This window comes from Dendrobates tinctorius, unplaced genomic scaffold, assembly GCF_039654945.1.
Source record: "Dendrobates tinctorius isolate UK_male_01 unplaced genomic scaffold, ASM3965494v1 ptg000019l, whole genome shotgun sequence".
NCBI lineage: Eukaryota > Metazoa > Chordata > Amphibia > Anura > Dendrobatidae > Dendrobates > Dendrobates tinctorius.
The window spans coordinates 31,468,959-31,489,817 of record NW_027361687.1 but is presented as its reverse complement, the minus strand read 5'-3'; the positions used below and the strand labels follow the sequence as shown (position 1 = coordinate 31,489,817).

The 20,859-nt window shown below is 47.6% G+C and overlaps 1 protein-coding gene across 1 annotated transcript; it reads right to left on the bottom strand.

The window, feature by feature from the left end:
• Positions 1-2,295: 2,295 nt before the first annotated feature.
• LOC141082834 (nuclear receptor ROR-gamma-like) lies at positions 2,296-20,586 on the bottom strand. Its single transcript, XM_073566813.1, has 8 exons — positions 20,452-20,586; positions 5,885-6,325; positions 5,668-5,789; positions 5,461-5,593; positions 5,276-5,383; positions 5,091-5,201; positions 3,364-3,473; positions 2,296-2,867 (listed from the first exon to the last, which is right to left on the bottom strand). The coding sequence occupies exons 1-8, from the start codon at positions 20,462-20,464 to the stop codon at positions 2,721-2,723; spliced, it is 1,185 nt and encodes a 394-aa protein (XP_073422914.1). The 5' UTR covers positions 20,465-20,586; the 3' UTR covers positions 2,296-2,720.
• Between the last annotated feature and the right edge of the window lie 273 nt (positions 20,587-20,859).

Sequence of the window (20,859 nt, the reverse complement as noted above, 5' to 3'; positions counted from 1 at the left end):
CTGAGCCCTGATGTACCCCGACAGCGAGAGGAAGAGGAGATGACGTGGAGCCAGAGAACAAAACACTGAAGGAGCGGTCAGAGAGATAGGAAGAGAACCAGGAGAGAGCAGAGTGCTTAATGCCTAGTGACTGGAGCCTAGAGAGTAGGAGATGGTGGTCAACAGTGTCAAAAGCTGCAGATAGGTCAAGAAGAATGAGCAGAGAGTGGTCACCGTTACGGTTTGCTGTCAGAAGGTCATTGGTCACTTTGATGAGTGCAGTTTCAGTCGAATGTAGGGGGCGGAAGCCGGTCTGTGAAGGGTCTAGAAGGGAGTGAGTGGGGAGGTAACGGGTAGGCGGGAGTAAACCAGGCGCTCCAAAAGTTTAGAGATGAAGGGGAGATTGGAGACTGGTCTGTAGTTGTTTGTGCAGTTTTATATAAACAGCATACCATCAAATTTTACCAGAAAAGGATGAAAAAGGGAGGATTTAATGTGGAGTCATCGACTTAGATAATAGCAACAAAAAATCCCCACAATCTAGTAGTATCTGGCCATAATTGTAAAAGTCACCAAAAAGGTAAATATCCACATCTGAATATTTAACCAAGTACTTCAGACAAAAGGTTTAAAAATAACCCCTAATCACATCTGTCAATTGCAAAAAAGGGGGGACCCCTACAAAAATACAAACAATCACCCTTAATGGTATAGATTTGCCTTTAAGAGAATAAATACAAACAGCGGCTTACCCAAAGCAAAGGTCAACAAACATTAAGATTTTGTCCAGCCATGAAGAGAGCCATAATAGGGTGAAGTGCATAACAGCCCAGGCAAGACCCAAAAGGGCCAAGGCAGAAGGTAAAACCTATCAAGATGATTTAAATGGGTAAATAGCCAGAGCTGAATATTAAATTACCCCTGACGAAGCCACCGTGAGTGGCGACACGCGTCGGATACTCTCCTTTGCCTTGCCCACCACCATGTGTGCTTCTTCGGATGCCTTTATTCCTGTCTTTTAATATTCAGCTATGGCTATTTACCTGTTGTACAGGTTATGTCACATGTGTGACCTTTTAAATGTTTTTATGTTTTTTTCATGTGGTTTTGTACTTAATAAAATTTATATGTCATTTATATTACCATGTGGTGATCCCCTTATTATGGCCTATATCTTTCTCTTCTTTCGTACTGATTTTTTTTGTTGTTGCTATTTTTACCTGGTCTTAAATCAATTTTTCTGCTGTTTTATCCAAGATTAAGGAAAGATACAAAATTAAATGATACATTTAGGAGTTTATAGAATTCTATTGAGATCACAAAATCAGCAAAACATGACAAAGTCATTGGAAACTGTCACTATTGAGAGTTTACGGAGTAGCAAATCTGAATATTCTAGTTTTTAGGGGTTTGTCCAAAAAGCTCTGAATGATGAAGAAGTGATCGCCTACCTGTGCCGGCAGCTCCCTCAGTCGTCCTGCTCCCGTCTCACTGATCAGCTTTATGCATTTACTGGATGTCGATTAGTGCCAGAAGAGCTTGCCTGAGACATCTGGAAAGCAGGCTTCATACTGAGACAGACATGCTACACCTATAAAGCTTTAATATTTAATAAACTCTGCCCTTACTGAAAGGGGAAGAAATGCATAGGTAGTGCACTGAGATTCGGTGATGTGTGACCAAACACAGCATGTACTCGGCCCCTACCGTCTGCCGCATCCCCTCAACCCAGTCTGGTCCCTGACCTGGCAATGTTCAAGTCATCAATTCAGTTATTGGAAAACAGGATATCACATTCTACATGACATACAAGTGGCCTTCACTCTCATTTTTTGGTTCTTCTGCATTGCCCTACAATTTTAATTTGACAGATTAACCTAGTCTGACAATTCTTGATTGTGCTGCTGTTATTATCTTCCACTGTAATTTTTCAAGTCACTGTTTAAAGCTGGATTGCCACAATCAGATAAAACCTTATTTTTACAGTTTCACCTCGTCCGACTCTTTCTGATGTGCAGGTGTGACTTCACATGTTGTTGGGTTGGCCCACAATGCAGGAAGCCTTGACTGGGTTTCACAGAATTGATGTCTCTGACCAGTTGGAGTTGAAGAGAAAAACTTCTGTATAATGGTCAGATCAAATTATGAAAATTACTTTTTGGTTGACTATATCTTAATGTTTTGTACACTATTTTAGAGCACAGTCTTCTACTCCGTTGTCCAATTCATAGATGTTGAAAGAGAAACATGGAGAAAAATAACCTGTCTTTTGTTTATGATCCACCATATAGAAGATGAGGCTGGCATTTATGCAGGAAATTAATTTTATTACAAAAAGTTATAATAGGACATACAATAGCTTATTCATGATCAACCACGTAAAACAAGCATAGATGTGCAATAACATAAGCAAAAGAAAGGAAGAACATTGGTCAATCTAATTCTTCTTCGCGAAGCTTTCAACATAGGGCTCATGGATCCCATGTCTTGAGTTAATGCTTAAAACCAGTTACGGTATATTATAATGCCCTCTGATTCTAGGATCTGCTCATAAACTCTTTATTGCCAAATCCATTGTTCCAAATAAGAGTTCTCTACTTCGTATGGACATATAATGTAGAATACTTCGTGGACCCTTCATGATTTCAGGACTGTTATTGCCCTAGAAGTGTTAATTAGGGGCAATAGGACGCAGAGATAAGAGATATAAACTGTGAGCAACACGATACGTCCAGCTCTGTTCATGAATTTTCAGTCTCGGAGATGAACAGCTCTTTATACAGAGGAGGGAATCTCTCCCACGCAATGGTTGGGTACATCTGCCTGAAGATGTTCAGCTTTTCCAAGTGTAGCTGGCAAATGTTGGAGAGTTTCTCCTTTTCGGGAAGCTGAGTACAATAAAAAAATTAGCTAAAAGACATCTGCACAGAAAGAAGAAGGCATATGAGAAAAGGATTATGGCTAGACCTCGAGGTCATACTGGGATTATAGAGCAGCAATGAAATGGAGAAGAAGAGACGTGTGAGGATTATATTGAGCCATGATCACATGAAGAGAAGACGTGTGAGGATTATATAGAGCCGCGATCACATGAAGAAAAGACGTGAAGGTTATATACGGCCACAATCACATGAAGAAGAGATGTTTGAGGATTATATAGGGCCCCGATCACATGAAGAGATGTATGAGGATTATAGGACTATATAGAGCTGCGATCACATGAAGAAGAGACTTGTGAGGATTATATAGAGCCGCGATCACTTGGAGATACGTGAGGATTATATAGAGCCGTTATCACATGCAGAACAGACGTGTGAGTATTATATTGGTCACATAAAGGAGACATGTGAGGATATTAAGAGAGCGAACAATGAATCATCTAACCTTCATTAAAATGAATTCCCGATGTGTCCTCCGGAGAAGATGTCTGAAAGCAAAGTGTATTTTCCTGTACAGAATATCCACCTTGTGCTTGTCTTGTAGCCAGGGGTAGCCTAAGGAAAGACAGATTTTTATGGCTGTATACGGACCTGACCAGAAATATATACGGTAAGTAAAAATGGGACCTGGAAAAACTAAAATGAGTAAATGAAGCCATTAAAGTCAATATCCAAATTCTCCTTATTATTTTCAAAAGGTATAAGTCTTAATAATGGACGGCTGGAGTAAGATGGGCCTGATTCATTAAGATTGAGAACATGACAAATTGTATAATTTTGCAATTCAAGAAATACAGATGACAATAAATGGAATATGTGTATCACGTTTGGTACTTTTATTAACTTTTATGACTTGTATTACATTTTACTATTGAAAATAACATTAGTGATTATTTTGAATGATGAGGCATTAGGAAAAATAGATTTTTTTCTTTCTTATACGATATTAAAAACCTCTATCCTACAAGTCAAGTTTTCAGAAATATTTCCTACCATCTATTTTACTACTTTGCACTGCTTTAACCATAACATTTTTCTTTTTTTCTTTCTGTGCTCCTCTCAGCACCTTCTCATAACTTTTTTTATGTCTAGCTCACAAACCTCTTGTTTGAATTTTTATATGAAAACTATATGCAATTCACTGAAAATGGACATCAAATCTAAAAAAAAATAAACAGCTATATACACAATACCTGATGACCAGCACTTTATAGAAGCCTTATCCATGTGCATTTATAATACTAAGCACCCCTAACCCACATGGATGATTGGTGTGTGAGTAGTTGTTTATCAGTATCTTTCTGCGTCCACCTTTTACCATTGGATCCTGCAGTCCATTAGTATTGTCACCAGTTACTGATAAGTATGACACTTTTTTAATGTCTCCTTAACTCTTCTTTATTTATAATGATACTAGTCAGTACCCTTTCCCCTATGGTAGCAAATGTTTTTAGCAAGTTTATTTGACAGTCTACTTCCAAACCAAGCAGCAGTAAGTATCCAATAAATTCTCTATTCAGCCTCTTTTCCCTCTGGCAGCCCTATACATAGTCCCATTAAGTTCCATTGTCAATCTCCTTCCCCTACTGGCAGCTCTAAATATAGTTCCCATTAAAGTCTACTGTCAGTCTTCTACCCCCTTCTAACAGCCATAAACATAGTATCCATTAAGTTCTACTATCAGTCTTCTTTCCCGTCTGGCAGCTCTAAATATAGTAGCCATTATGTTCCTTGGTCAGCCTCTTCTTCCTATGTATAATTCCCATTAAGTTCTACTGTCAGTCACTCTCCCCTTCTGCTAACTCTAAATATAGTTCCAATTAAGCTATACTGTAAGTCCCCTTCTTCTTGGCGCTCTAAATATGGTTCCCATTAAGCTCTACTGTAAGTCCCCTTCTCCTTCAGGCAGCTTTAAATATAGTTCCCATTAAATTCTACTATCAGTCTCCTTCCCCTTATGGCAGCTATAAATATAGTACCCATTAAGTTCTACTATCAATCTTCCCTTTCTGGCAGCTCTAAATATAGTTTCCATTAAGCTCTACTGTCAGTCTCCTTCCCCTTCTGGCACACAATACATCCTGTACGCAGTGCAGTTTATGATCATATTGATATAATATGTTAAAAGGTACACAGCTTTAAAACAGTTGTATTACCAACCAGATAACTTACTGGGATCGAGCAGGGTCATGGCGCTGAAGAAGGCCATTTCATGTTCAGAGAGGTTGAGGGCACAGAGTGACTGGCAGAGATCAAACATAGAACTGATAAGGTCGGTGCACCCTGAAAGAGTAAAGACTACGGTCAGCGTTTTGCCTTCTCTGATCTGATCCTCAGGATTGTAATCATTGTCTCACCTAGAGTATGGAAGAGCTCTAGTTGGGCATACTTTCCCTCAAAAAAGACAGTATAATTGAAGCAGTTGAAGGCCCGGCTCATTCTTATCAACAGCAGCTCCATTGCACCTATAGATACGAGAGGGCGTTCAGTTGGGTTGTATGAGAAGCTAATGATCTTCCCCGTACATGTTGACCTCTCCTACCTGCTTTCAGGAGTACAATCTGGTCATTCGGATTCAGGTCCATGAAGCCATTAAGCCGCTTGGCGAATTCCACAATATACTGAATGGCATCTGTAATGTGACAGACACAACGTTCCCACATCTGGTCCATGGGCTGCCGAGAGAGAGATGAGAGGTGGTACATGCATACAACTATTATTTACTCCATGCGATGGAGGATCTACTCACCTTTTGCTGGAAGTTCTGCATCTCTTCTGGTGAAAATGTTTCCCATCTCAATATCTGTAGGTTCTCCTGACGAAACTGGCAGGTTTCTTGGTGTGCAAAGATCACATTCTGCATCAGCAGTTCTGAAGTTATCAAATGAGAAGTTGATATTAATGAAGATGGTACTTATCTAAAGTAAATCGAGATTTGCCTTTTCATTGAGCTTGGACCTACTCACCAAGCTCAGTGGCTGATATCATGCACTCCGCAGGCAAAAAACTGCTGAAATTTAGGCTGCAGTATGATTCCAGATTATGGAGTAAATTTGGTCTTCCATTCTCCAAATGAGGCTGAATATCTCGAAGATGGCTCTTCCTACTTGTGACTTCTGTTTGTGTCTTTTCTGGGGTGTAAAGCACGAGAGGTTCCCTCTGCAGTTGTATCCTAGGCAGAGAACAGTTACGTGTGGTACAAGAGGAGTCCCATCTCCCGTGACCTATCCATGCAGAGGGTTGGATGGGGTGAGGCAACTCAGGAGTTGTAGTGGATGGTTGTTCGGCCTGGGTGTCAGAATTTTGTAGGCCTCCAACAATCTCTGTTCTTTGCTCCTTTAGAAGTTTCTGTACCTCCGCTTGTAATATAGCCCTCTGCTTCTTAGACATTCGTCCAAACTTGACAGCTGAAACCATAAATTGAGAATGACTTCAATAGTTGTCATGCTACAGTAAAAAGAAAAATACAATTATCAGTCATTATTGCCAGATTTTCTGATGCCAGTGTTTCTCTAGATGATATAAAGTTTTAATTATCATCAGATTGGTGGTTTTCCTAGGCAAGGACCACTGGTTGCAACTCTAAAGCTGTCTGGAACCAGCTGTAATGCTTACGCTCCTCTGATGTAGCATACGTAATGCTGCCTCTGCCAGTGTCATCGGAGTATGCACCATTCAGACCTACCGTGCGGCCACGCTGCTGATCTGAACTATCAATCTTTAAGAACCCAATAAGTCTAGATGGCTCCTGAAGAAAGAATGTAGGGAAGGTGACCTGACGGGCGGACTTGTCTGTAGGGAGAAGGATGTTTGGTGCACTGTAGACGGATGTTTGTAATGACAAAAGGGAAACAGCTGGGGAAAACGGAAAAGAAGTGCAGTGCGTAAGTTTGACCACAAGATGGCAGGGGGGAGCGTGAGAACAGGACTTGACAGCAGCTTAAGGCTACGAAAACGCTTAGTCATGGGGGGCAGGGAGATAGGAACCCAGGAGGGGATTTCCCGAGCAGGGAGATAAATAGGACAGGAGAGGTTTCCAGATGGTTCCAGTCCTGGGAGGAGCTCAGGAGGAGAAGAGACCGTGAAGGAGAACGAACAGTAGAGGAGAGCTTGACCAGGGAACTGAGGAGAAAAGAAGTCAGGGGGTGGCCCCGACATGAAGAACCGCAGAACAGACGAGGCCCCGGGGGTACCAAATTGACGACGACCTCCGACTGGTGAAGCGCTGGCGGTAGATGGGCTTAGGGCAGCCCCAGTGAAAGAGCCGAGAGGAACGTTACTACGACAGAAGGAAGGTGCAGGTACCCGGGCCTGAATACAGAGAGCTGTAAAGGTGCTGTGGTGTATTGCTACTGTCGTCAGCAGGACGGCCAATAAACTCGGACCTGTTGTACCCGAAAATCTGCCTCCGTCTCGTCTCTGTGTCATCTGTGCGCGGTAAGCAGTGGACCACCCCCCAATCTGGCCCTTACTACAAGAAGATAGCCAAATAAAATTTGATGGTCTTATTAAGGACTTCCAGCTGATGTATGGAGTCTTACAAGCAATGCCCTATGGGGAATAAGTTGAGTAAACTAGCTTTTCTCTAGAAAATATAACTACTCTGTCAGTGTTTGACTGACATAAAAGCTTTGAAACCTAACCCAAGATATGTAAGGCTGTGATCACAAGGAGTGGTCATACAGTTTATACCATGGTGACAACCACTCAGACCACTGTTCTTATCTTTCTGCCAGTTGTCACCATGTTAACATTGGACACATCTTGTGGTCATGCACCTTCAGCCGCATGTGGTCTCAGTTTGATGCTTCACAAGAATTTTTGAGCCACCCACACGATATTTACAGAGGCACCAAAACGTTTTTGACATTAGGGTTTCTAAAATCATTTTCATTCATCCTAATAGAGTATTTGCTGATGAACTCAACAGCTCACCAGGCTTTTTGCAATAAAAACGTATGAACATGCCAGAGAAAGAAGTAATTTTTTCACTGCAAAAAGCACCACCACTGTCTATGTAAGGGGGACGACCAGACCGCAGGTACCTGCATGCCGGGTCCGGAACTGTTTGTTGCTGTGGATCACCCCCAGGGCAGGTGTGGGGTTTACTCGGTACCAGGCCGATGTCTCAAAGGGGAAGTGTCACGATGGTGGTGACCCAGTCCGTGGCCCTGGGTGTCCATGTAAAATAGGTGGAATGAAGCTGCATAAAGTTTATAGGTAGATAATTCGTGACGCCACCTGTGGTGCTCGGCAATTAAGGTGTTAAGCCAATGCTGCGGTGCAGATCCTCTGTGACAGATGGTATAATGCAGCAAAGGTGGAATAGCTCTCCACAGGTAGAGCTGTAGTCCCAGGGCAGTAGTAGTAGATGTTGAGGTAGATGGTGTAGTGTCAGGCACAGAGATGTAGCAGTGCTGAGTAGGTTGGCGCAGGAAGGAGGCAATGACACAGCTGAGTGCAGTTCCAATTCTTTTACTCAGGTTTCTGGCACAGACAGGCGCCAGCTTCAATGCCGCGGTCTCCTGATCAGGGGCTCAGCCAACTCCCAGGCAGATGGAATTAACCCTTCCAGCACTCCTTTTCGTGTGCCTGTTCTGAACGTCTCCTTTCTAGCGCTAATCTGAAGTACTTGTAGTTCTGAATTACACTCAAGTTCCTCCTTCTTGATGTTATTTATAACTCCACTCGTATGACAGGCAGCTGTAGCCTGCTTCGGGGACTCCATACAATCATGTCCCGGCTCACACACGGTGCTGCTGTGTCTTCGAGTCTTAGGTGGGAATAAAGTGGTCACAACTTCTATTCCTCCGGTTTCTGCTGTAGGATCATTAGTATCACACAGAGCTTCCGATACCGGCGCCCGGCCTTGGCGCATTGAACTTAGGAAAGGGCTCTGAACTAGCTCTAGTCCCCAGTTTCTCGCCTCCTCATGTTCCGTTCTTATCTACCCTCTTTCCTTGCCAAGAGCTACAGCTCACAGGAGGCTGCTGCAACTACGTCCCTTTCTTCCTTCCCCAGTGGGGAACTGTCTTTTTCCCCTTCTATGGGGATTCAGACTGCAGAGAGGTCTTCCCTCTGCTTCCCCCTGCAGGGAACTTCTGACCTAACTTCCTGTCAGCTTTCCCCTCTTAGTGTAATCTAAGCTCCATCCACCTCCCAGCACCCTTCATGAACCAAAACAGCTGCCATAAAGGGTGCTCTACTGTTCTAAGGTGTCTGTGCTGGATGTAGGTGCTGGAGTCCGGTCAGGTGTTACCATCTTACCTGGGAAGTGGGACACTACACCTCAGGAGGAGGTGCAGTACCTCTGTGGCGACAACCATCAGGGGCGCCACAGCTGCATTTCCTGTTCCCGGAGGGAGACCTGAGTGTGCCGGACCTTCCCCTGTTGCCTGGGGGAAGCCCTAGCAAGGCAGACCTTCCTGCTCACTGAGGGGGTGGGGAGAGACAGGAGAAAAGCGCGCGCAGCAGCGGGGAGATAAAACGCAGAAGCGCGCGTGTGCGGCAAGTCAGTTTGGCGCGAGCAGAGTGCAGCGATCAGTCTGGTGAGCGGCGTGCTCCGCTTCTCCCCACACAGCACCGGCGCCGCGAAAGACAACATTGACACGGTCCCATAACGTCTGCAGAGGGACCGCTTCACTGAGGGAAGCCATGTATCCAGCATCATCAGCAGCCAAGCAGAGGAGTGCTCCGTCCTGGGAGCATTAGCAGCGTGCAGGCCAGTGTCCGCCTTCTCCCGCCACCAACAGCGGGAAGAAGGACATGCAGTGTGTGTCCGGTGACTACAGAGAGAGGTGCAGTGTGTCGGTGACTACCAGAGAACAAGACGCCGAACATTCCGTGTCCGTGAGTACAGCACACGTGCCCCATAAGAGTAACCGGGAACGGGACAGACAATTGCACCCTGACTTTACCAGTAAATATCTGCCGAGCCACGTTAGGCTCATACAGGACTGTGGCCCGTACCCTTGTCAGACACTGCAGCAGGGACCAGTGAGTGGTCCGGTCCTAGAGCATCCATACAGTGTAGACCCGCACCCAAGCACCGCCACTGCTGACAGAGTATGTGAGGAGATTTATGCTCAGACAGTGCCATGGCCCACGCTCCTCTGGTCACATGGACTAGTATATGGACTAGGCTCAGCGGAAGGTACCGGAGACCGACCACTACCGCCAGAAGATGGGGCATTGATGCCCACAGGACCTTCCTGGAAAAGACAGCGCGCCAGCCATTGCCGGCCCTATTGAGTTCCCAGCAGGAATTACAGTTTGAAGAACTCCTGATAAGAGTGCTTCACAGGTGTGGGAAGAACAGCCCCCGCAGAGTGTCTGGGCTGGAACCAAGGGGATCGTCACCTAGGTTCCGGGGGAAACTGTTCCCGGGAGACAGAGCTCAGGGACGGACCGTTGAGATGGACAGATGGGCTGGGGGAGGAGCCAGTATAAAAGGGGCGGGGAACGCTAGTCACCGTGAGTCAGCAGACTGGGACAGAAGCAGCAGGAGACCGTGGGAGCGACTGAGAAACAGCGACTTATCAGGGCCAGGAGAGACGTTCCACGAGGACATCAGAGGGACGTCGCTCAGACGACCGTCCGAGAGCCGCTGCCCCGCTTCTGGCCACTGCCGCCTCACGTCAGCTCGCTGCCGCCTCGCCTCTGCCCGCGGCTGCGGCCTGCCCGCGGCCGTTTCCGCCTCGCTCCGGCCCGCGGCTGCGGCCTGTCTCCCGTCACCCGCGGCCACCCTGCTCCTACCTGTGGCCACGTCAAATCCAGTGCCGCCGGCGGCCACCACTGTCCCGCTCTGTTCCGCGGCTAGGGAGGGGCCGTTGCTCGCCGCGGATTCCCCGTCGCAGCTGGTAGCTGTGCAGGTGGCCTGCCCCTCGCCACCCCACATCGCTGCCGCTTGCCCCAGTCCGGGGGCTGTGGCCCATCCGTCCAAGGACTGCTCCGGGGCCTGTGGTGCTCCAGTGTCATCGGAGCGCCGGAGTGCTCAAAGACTTCGCCAACGCTTCAGCAACTGGGCACAGCAGCTGCTACGCTGAAAGACCACCATCCCGAACGGCGAGGGACATCTAGACGGCTAAGTTGACTATATAATTAAGGACCCGTAGTCGGCCATACAGCGGCCCTATAGTGACCGGCTCTTGCCGGACGTAGTCCTGTTCTACCCCGTTTGTGTTTGCTTGTTACCCCTTTGGTTGGTTAGGCTACAACTGAGGACAGTTACCTCTAGGCCTATAAACGTTAATACTAAAAGCACTAAACCGTCTCACGCCTCGTCACTGCGTCCTGTGTACCTGCGAGTGCCACACAGGAACCGCTGTAACCTGATTCTTTATTCCTGAACTCTGCATATCCTTTTACAATAATACTGTTTTATTCCCCTGTTTAACCCTTTACCTCCCTGTGTGGAGTATTCCCCTGTTAATAAACTTGTTAACCCTTTCTCTTTCTCCTGTCCGTCAGCTGTGGGTAAAATCCTGGAGGGTTTTCTAAGAGATACTATACTGGAGTATCTGGAGATGAATAACCTCATGATCCAATATCAACATGGGTTTACAAGGGACCGTTCCTGTCAGACTAGTCTGATAAGCTTTTATGAAGAGGTAAGTTCCGGACTGGACCAAGGGAATGCAGTGGACGTGGTGTACATGGACTTTTCAAAAGCTTTTGATACAGTGCCACACAAAAGGTTGATACATAAAATGAGAACAATGGGGATAGGGGAAAATATGTGTAGGTGGGTTAAGAGCTGGCTCGGGATAGGAAACAAAGGGTGGTTATTAATGGAGCACACTCGGACTGGGTCACGGTTAGCTGTGGGATACCACAGGGGTCAGTATTGGGCCCGCTTTTTAACATATTTATTAATGACCTTGTACGGGGCATAGAGAGTAGAATTTCAATATTTGCAGATGACATGAAACTCTGCAGGGTAATCAATACAGAGGAGAACAATTTTATATTACAGGACGATTTATGTAAACTAGAAGCTTGGGCTGATAAATGGCAAATGAGCTTTAATGGCGATAAATGTAAGGTAATGCACTTGGGTAGAACGAGCAAGATGTATAATTATGTGCTTAATTGTAAAACACTGGGCAAAACAGTCACTGAAAAAGACCTGGGTGTATGGGTGGACGACAAACTCACATTTAGTGGCCAGAGTCAAGCAGCTGCTGCAAAGGCAAATAAAATAATGGGATGCATTAAAAGAGGCATAGATGCTCATGAGGAGAACATAATTTTACCTCTATATGTCACTAGTGCGACCACACTTAGAATACTGTGTACAGTTCTGGTCTCCGGTGTATAAGAAAGACATAGCTGAACTGGAGCGGGTGCAGAGAAGAGCGACCAAGGTTATTAGGGAACTGGGGGGTCTGCAATACCAAGACAGGTTATTACACTTGGGGTTATTTAGTTTGGAAAATCGAAGGCTTAGGGGTGATCTTATTACAATGTATAAATATATGCGGGGACAATACAAAGACCTTTCTAATGATCTTTTTACTCTTAGACCTGTGACGGGGACAAGGGGGCATCCTCTACGTCTGGAGGAAAGAAGGTTTAAGCATACTCACAGACGCGGATTCTTTACTGTAAGAGCAGTGAGACAATGGAACTCTCTGCCATATGATGTTGTAATGAGTGATTCCCTACTAAAATTTAAGAAGGGACTGGATGCCTTTCTTGAAAAGTATAATATTACAGGGTATATACACTAGTTTCCTTAATATTGCGTTGATCCAGGGAGCTAGTCTGATTGCCGTATGTGGAGACGGGAAGGAATTTTTTTCCCCAATGTGAAGCTTACTGTTTGCCACATGGGTTTTTTTTTTTGCCTTCCTCTGGATCAACATGTTAGGGCAAGTTAGGATAGGATATGGGTTGAACTAGATAGACTTAAAGTCTTCCTTCAACCTTAATAACTATGTTACTGCATACCACGCTCCTGCTAACACTTGGTGCAGTCGGCAGGATGCAGTCTACAGGCACAGAGGTGGCAGACCAAGCGGTCAGGGGTGCCCCAAGGGCCAGTATACCAATGGGGACAATATTGAGTAAGCTCCCTAAGTTTACAGGGAACAACATTCTGCTATGGAACTGGACTGAGCGAGTCAGAGATATGTTGAGGATGCACCCCATGACCCCCATAATGGAGGCAGAAATTGCCCTGATGGCTCTGGATGGCGAGGTGTGGATCTCCATTATGTTACGGCCTCCCCTCAAGCACAATGCCTTTAACAAGGTGCTACAGATTCTAGAAGAAATGCACGGAGACCCCACAGATGTCAGAGATTTGCGCATGCGCTTTTTCCGCCGTGTCCAAAGGGAGGGGGAGTCCGTGACCCAATACATGAATACATGAACGCGCTGCAGGAGAGGAGATCGATGCTGCGATTGTTAAGCGAGATGGCATAGGCGTAGGACCCCCTGACATAGTGCTGCGACACCAGCTAGTGACAGGCTGTAGAGATGCACTGCTTAAGCAAGCCTTGCATGAGCGCCTGCGAGCTAACCCGTGCATGACTTTTTCACAGATGGGGGCAGAAGCGCACAATAGAGAGCGGAAGCAGGGGACTGCAGCCTTGACAGAGATGGTCCAGAGCCGTGAGGTATCTACCCCGAACGAAGAAGAGCCGGTGTGGTCCCACGAATTACGGCAGGGAATGCAGAAAATATGGGAAGAAATCGAGAGCCTGAAGGAAGTCCTTGCTGCCACCTTGGAGTCCGCTCCCATACCCCAGGGTAACTTACGTCAAGAGGAGAGAGTCATTAGGCCGGTTTCACATTAGCGCTTTTTAAGCGCACGCACGGCCGGGGGTAGCTCCGCCCCGAGCCGGCTCCCTGCCCGGCGTGCCCGCCCCTTGCTTGTAGCGCCGCCTCCTAGTGGACAGCGGCGCCTGCGATCGGCGCACCCTATCTTTAGCATAGGGTGCGCAGATCGTGCGCAGGCCGTGCGCTAGTTGCGCTTTGACCTGCGCTGCGCACTTTTGACGGTGTGCCGTGCGTGCCAAAATCCGAAAAGTTTGATTTTGGCGCGCACGGCGCACCGTCAAAAGTGCGCAGCGCAGGTCAAAGCGCAACTAGCGCACGGCCTGCGCACGATCTGCGCACCCTATGCTAAAGATAGGGTGCGCCGATCGCAGGCGCCGCTGTCCGCTAGTAGGCGGCGCTACAAGCAAGGGGCGGGCACGCCGGGCAGAGAGCCGGCTCGGGGGCGGAGCTACCCCCGGCCGTGCGTGCGCTTAAAAAGCGCTAATGTGAAACTGGCCTTAGAGGAAAGATGCTGAGCATAAAAAAAACTCCAGCCACAGCCCCAAAATTTATTTCTATATCCTGGGGTGAAGAGCGATTGCAGAGGAGATATGCTTCCCATAGACGGCGATGAAGAGGGAAGCGCCCACCAGACAGGAGTAAAAGTGAGTGTTGGACGGATGGAAGAATGGGACACCTGTCAAAAAGTTGCCCCACAAAAGAAAGCCGACGGCGAAGATCCGCTCACCCCTCCGAATGTTCTGCTAACTGGAGAGAACGCCGCCCCTGGAGGAAATGGTACGGCGAGAAGAGAGGAGCCGCACCCAGAGCCACGACGTTGGATGCCGAAGGGAGGAGGTGTCGACTGTCTTCAGTAAGATGACTGCACTGCTCAGGAGCGTGGAAATTGGAATACGAAGTTCCCGTCTTCGAGGTTCAACCCGAAGGGGAAGAGGGGTCGCCTAACCGAGTAGTCCACCGAAGTATCTCGCTATCTTGCCTGTCACAAGTTCCCGACGGAGGGGAGAAAGTGAAAAGTGTTCCTGAAACACTTGCTTCCACGGTTCCAGATTGTGATGAAGAAGAATCCCTGTCCTCGTTCTCTGGAATGGATAGTTTACTGCCCTCCAGCCCAAGGGATCCTGACCAAACAGAAAAGATGCAAAGTATACCTGAGATATCTCCTCCTGCAGCCTTTGATTGTGAAGAGGAGGAAGAGGCTCCTGAAATGACTGCTCCATCAGATTGGACGCGTCCTCATCCTCTATGACCCGACATGAAGTTCTGAGTACCCCTAAAGAGAAAATCCAAGAAGAACTTCAAGGTACTCCGTGTGACCACGCTGGTGATTCGCCCCTGCTAAATGCACAGGACACATTCTTTTGGCAGAATGTGGTGCAAGAGAGGCAGGAATGGATGCGAAAATTGTTGGAATCAGTCCAATCTCCGAAGAACATAAAGGAGCACGAAGAACTCTCTCACATGGACTGGCAAGTTAAAGGAGAAGAGGAGTGTAAGGGGGACGACCGTACCACAGATACCTGCATGCCCGAAACTGTTGAGGCTGCATCCCCTGTTGCCTGGGGGAAGCCCTAGCGAGGCGGACCTTCCTGCTGACCAAGGGGGGTGGGAAGAGACAGGAGAAAAGCGCAAGCAGCAGCGGGGAGATAAAAGGCAGAAGCGCATACGGCAAGTCAGTTTGGCACGAATGGAGGGCAGCATGCAGTCAGGTGAGCGGCGAGCTCTGCTTCCCCTCCTCTCACAGAGTACCATCACTGCAACAGGCCACACTGACAGGGTCCCACGACATCTGCAGAGAGACCATTTCACTGAGGGAAGCCATGTATCTGGGTCGCCCTCCCAGGGCTGTGGGGTACTTGGTACCGGGCCAATGTCAGGGGAATGTGTCACAGCGGCGGTGACCCTGTCCGTGGCCCTGGGCGCCCAAGTAATGGAAGTATATGTAGCTAATGGTGAATAGTTCATGACACCACCTGTGGTGTTCGGCAAGGGAGGTGTTAAGCCAATGCTGCAGACAGATCCTCTGGGACAGATGGTATGGTGCAGCAAGGATGGTATAGCCCTCCACAGGCAGGGCTGTTGTCCCAGGGCAGAGTAGATGTGGGGACACTTAGGTGGTGTAGTGTCCGGCGCAGGGGATGTAGCAGTGTCAGGCAGACGGACGCAGGAAGGAATGGAGGACACCAGGGCATGTAGTTCCAAAGCTTTACTCACAGTCAGTAGTGCCCGCTTCTGTGCCGTGTCCTCCGGGTCAGGGACCCAGTTAACCTCTAGGCAAGATGGAAAGCTCCCCTCCAACACTCCGCCAACTTATGTGCCTTTCCTGAACGTCTCTTTTATAGCGCCTTTAAGTGTGAAGATCTCCAGTTCCGTGGTACGCTGGAGTTCCTCCTGAAAGATGTTCCCAAGAACTCTACTTGTACGGCAGACAGCTGTAGCCTGCTTCGGGGACTCCCTTCTCCTGAGTCCCGGCTCTCTATCCGATTGCTGTTGTGCCCAAGTCTTAGATGGGAGTAGTGCATTTACAGCCAACTACTCCACCGGTGTCTGCTGCAGAACCATAAGTGTCCATACAACCTCGGGGACCGGACCCCGGCCTTGCGCTGAGAACCTATAGGCAGGGTTCCTCTTCTAACCCACGTCCTCTCTGTTCTCTCTACTCCTTCGTTCCGTACTTGTCTTTCTTTCTTATGGAAGCTTAGGTTTCAGTTCTACGTCTTTCTCCTTCTTTTCCTTTCCTGTGCCAGCTGGCTCAGATCACTGAGGCAGCTGCAGCATTCCTTCCTCCATCCCTTCTTCCAGGGATCCTCACTCCTGTCTGAGTGACTTCCTACCCGACTGACCTTCTGTCAGACTGAACCTCTCATCCTACACTTTCCCACTCTTTTATGTATCTTAACTCCACCCACCTCCCAGCACATCCAGTGTTCCAAGCAGGGAACCACCATAGGTGCTCTGCTACCCTCTGAGCAAGGAGCCGCAATGTGGTTGTGCAGAACTACCCTGTTGTGTGGGGTGCGAGTGTTGGAGTGTGGAAAGGAGTTCCCACCTTACCTGGATGGTGGGGCACTACACCTTAGGAGAAGGTGCAGTACTTCTGTGGCGACTGAGCCTCAGGGGCGCCACATATCCAGCAGCAGCCAAGCAGAGGAGTGCTCTATCCTGGGAGCATTAGCAGCGTGCAGGCCAGTGTCTTCCGTCTCCCACCACCAACAGCGGGAATCAGAGAGGGAGAAGGACATGCAGCGTGTGCCCAGTGACTACAGAGAGAGGTGCAGTGTGCCGGTGACTACCAGAGAACAAGACGCCAAGCGTTCCATGTCTGTGAGTACAGCACACGTGCCCCATAAGCGTGACTGGGAACAGGACAGACACTTGCACCCTGACTTTGCCAGTAAATATCTGCCGAGCCACGTTGGGCTCGTACAGGACTGTGGCCCTTGTCAGACACTGCAGCAGGGACCAGTGAGGGCTCCGGTCCCAGAGCATCCGTACAGCATAGGCCCGTGCCCAAGCACCAACACTGCTGACAGAATCTGTGAGGAGAGTCATGCAGGGGTCTCGTCGTGCCCAGCCAGTGCCGTGGCCCACGCTCCTCCGGCCACATCAGTATAATGACTAGGCTCATAGGAAGGTACCGGAGACTGACCGCTGCTGCCAGAAGACGGGGCATTGATGCCCACAGGACATTCCTGGAAAAGACACCGCGCCAGCCGTTGCCGGCGCTATTGAGTTACCAGCAGGAGTTACGGGTTGAGGAACTCCTGGTGAATATTAATGAAGTGGAGGGCACCGCTTATGAATCTCAAGCAATTGGGCTCACTAAGGCTAGTTTCACACTTGCTTTTTTTTGCAGCGCGTTTTTCCCGCAAAAAAACGCATTGAAAAAACGCATACAAAAGCATACAACTGCTGCGTTTTTTTTCAAGCATTTTTATGAGCATGCATGAAAAAAACGCAGCGTTTTTATGCGTTTGTATGCGTTTTTAGTGCGTTTTTACCGCGTTTGCGTTTTTTTCCAACATTTTTAGGTGGCCCCTCACACTACCCAAACCATGACTTTACTAACCCTGACCCTAACCCTAACCCTAACCCTGACCCTAACCCTTAACCAAACCATACTTAACCCTAATCCTGACCCTAACCCTGACCCTAATCCTTAACAAAACCATACTTAACCCTGACCCTAACCCTGACCCTAACCCTGACCCTAACCCTTAACAAAACCATACTTAACCCTAATCCTGACCCTAACCCTGACCCTAACCCTTAACCAAACCATACTTGACCCTAACCCTAACCCTGACCCTAACCCTTAACAAAACCATACTTAACCCTAATCCTGACCCTAACCCTGACCCCAACCCTTAACAAAACCATACTTAACCCTAACCCTGACCCTAACCCTAACCCTGACCCTAACCCTGACCCTAACCCTTAACCAAACCATACTTAACCCTAATCCTGACCCTAACCCTGACCCTAACCCTTAACAAAACCATACTTAACCCTAACCCTGACCCTAACCCTGACCCTAACCCTAACCCTGACCCTAACCCTAACCCTTAACAAAACCATACTTAACCCTAATCCTGACCCTAACCCTTAACCAAACCATACTTAACCCTGACCCAAACCCCAACCCTGACCCTAACCCTAACCCTAAACCCCCTTAACTAACCCTAACTCTAACCCAAACCCCTAAATTCCTTGTTTAAAAAAAAAAAACGAATATGCAAAAAAACGCATACATGAGCATGCCAGTGCGCACATATGCGCATCCATAGGCTATAATGGCCATTTTTAGCGCAAAACGTGCGCATATGTGCGCATGCGCTTTTTTGCAGGGCCAAAAAATGCAACATGCTGCGTCTGGAAAATACAAACGCACACCCCAAAAAAACGCAGCGCATGAAAATCGCATACATGCGCTTACAAGCGCGCAGGTATGCGCACCCATGTTAAATATAGGGGAAAAAACGCATGCGCACATGTGCGTTTTTTTCCAGCGCTAAAAAACGCAAATGTGAAACCAGCCTTAGGGCCTGGAAAAAAACATGACATGGGAGAGCAAGAGAAAGATCATGCTCATATATAAAGGAGCACCTCAATTGTATATAAAGAATAATGTCACTTTATTAGACAATATTACAAAAAACACACAATTCGTACTAAAAACATTTAAAATACAAAAATGGACCTATAATGAGTCATGCCTTATTATAGAAGCAGTGACTTCCCACACCTACTAATCTCCCAAGGAACAAGGTAAGTACATTAAAGCCACTGTCAAAGGTATTGCACTTATATGATATATGAATAACCAAGAATAAATCCTGTATAGCTAAAGAAGCATAACTATAACACATATATATAACAGCATCAGATAATTCCTCAGTGGCTATAAAGTGCATATAAGAAATACCATATGGGCTCAGAGAACCACAAAAAATGGGATATGAGAGGAGAGTAATTGGCCTGTTAAATACAGGTCCCTCAACGATGGGCAAAAGTAAAAGACTAATAGCACACAGATGACAAAAATCCTAAATGGCTATAAAGTGCATAAAGGTAGTACCATATGGGCCCACAAAAACACAAGAAAAGGCATCTGAGAGGAAAGTGATTGGCCTGTTAAATACAGGTCCCTCAACAATGGCCAAAGATGAACAACTGATAACACGCAGATTTTAGGAAAGATGACAAACCCATTCCTGGGCTGAAGTAGGCTCACACACCAGAGTGAGTGTGGATCCTAGAATCTGAGCCAGGGCCCTGGCGATAGGGAGAAAGAGAGTGTGGGATAGGTTCCCACGCGTATCGCCGCAATTGTGGCTTCCACAGGGAAAAAATAGCACTCTCTTTCTCCCTATCGCCAGGGCCCTGACTCAGATTCTAGGATCCACGCTCACTCTGGTACTTCAGCCCAGGAATGGGTTTGTCATCTTTCCTAAAATCTTAGTATGAATTGTGGGTTGAGGAACCCATGACAGGAGTGCTTCACAGGAACCGCTGTAACCTGATTCTTTATTCTTGATCTCTGCATATCCTTTTGCAATAAGGCCGGTTTCACATTTGCGCTTTATAGCGCAGCGACGGCCTGCGCATGGCTGCCGCTAAGCCCCGCCCCCTGCCGGCTCCCTGCCCGCCCCTTCCGGTCATCGCCGCCTACTAGCGCACATGGATGCTTGCAATCTGCACACCCTATCTTTAGCATATGGTGCGCAGAACGTGCGCTGGCCGTGCACTCGCAGGATTTTGCCATGCGCTGCGCACTTTTGAAGGTGCGCTGTGCGCGCCGAAATGCAACATGCTGCGTTCGGCGCACCTTCAAAAGTGCGTAGCGCATGGCAAAATCCTGCTAGCGCACGGCCAGCGCACGATCTGCACACCCTATGCTAAAGATAGGGTGCGCAGATCGCAAGCCTCCATGTGCGCTAGTAGGCAACGATGACCGGAAGGGGCGGGCAGGGAGCTGGCAGGGGGCGGGGCTTAGCGGCGGCCGTGCGCTATAAAGCGCAAATGTGAAACTGGCCTAATACTGTTTTATTCCCCTGTTTAACCCTTTACCTTCCTGAATGGAGTATTCCCCTGTTAATAAACTTGTTATCCCTTGCTCTGCTTCCTGTCTCTGTCACTGCATCCCGCGTACCTGCTCACATCTACATTTAGTCAGAGGATAGAGCGTTGAGTAAGGATAGAGCTAAGTATTGTGCCAAGGAAGCGAGAAATCATTATGGGTTCTTACCATCACGAGACATGCCCAGGGATAGACATTTTTGCAGTCTGCAGTGCTGGCATCGGTTCCTACTAGAGCGGTCAATTAGACAGCTTTGTTGCTGGCTGCATGAGTAAATTGGCTTCCCTTGTTGACTCCGGCGGAAAAAACCCTACCAAATAAAAGAAGCAATACAGATCTGTGAGAACACTTTCCAGTCGGTCCTTACAGTACATTACAATCAGATTTAACACTAAGGAACCAATTGTACAGAGCAGTTTGTTAGATTTTATTTTTCATTCTTCCTGATGAATCCCAATGTTGGCAAGACCCTTGATAAGGCGCCTGTGCGCTCTGTATCAGTATTTCGGGTCATTAGATTTCTGCGTCTCTCTGTGCCTTTTATATTTCTTTTATTGGCAAACGTAATTATGTGTA

Bases quoted from the DNA above. Each gene is read 5' to 3' on its own strand.
- LOC141082834 (XM_073566813.1), bottom strand. The intron at 5,790-5,884 runs GTGAGTAGGTCC...TGATAACTTCAG, and splicing joins GATATCAGCCACTGAGCTTG to AACTGCTGATGCAGAATGTG. The intron at 5,594-5,667 runs GTGAGTAGATCC...CTCTCTCGGCAG, and splicing joins TGCAGAACTTCCAGCAAAAG to CCCATGGACCAGATGTGGGA.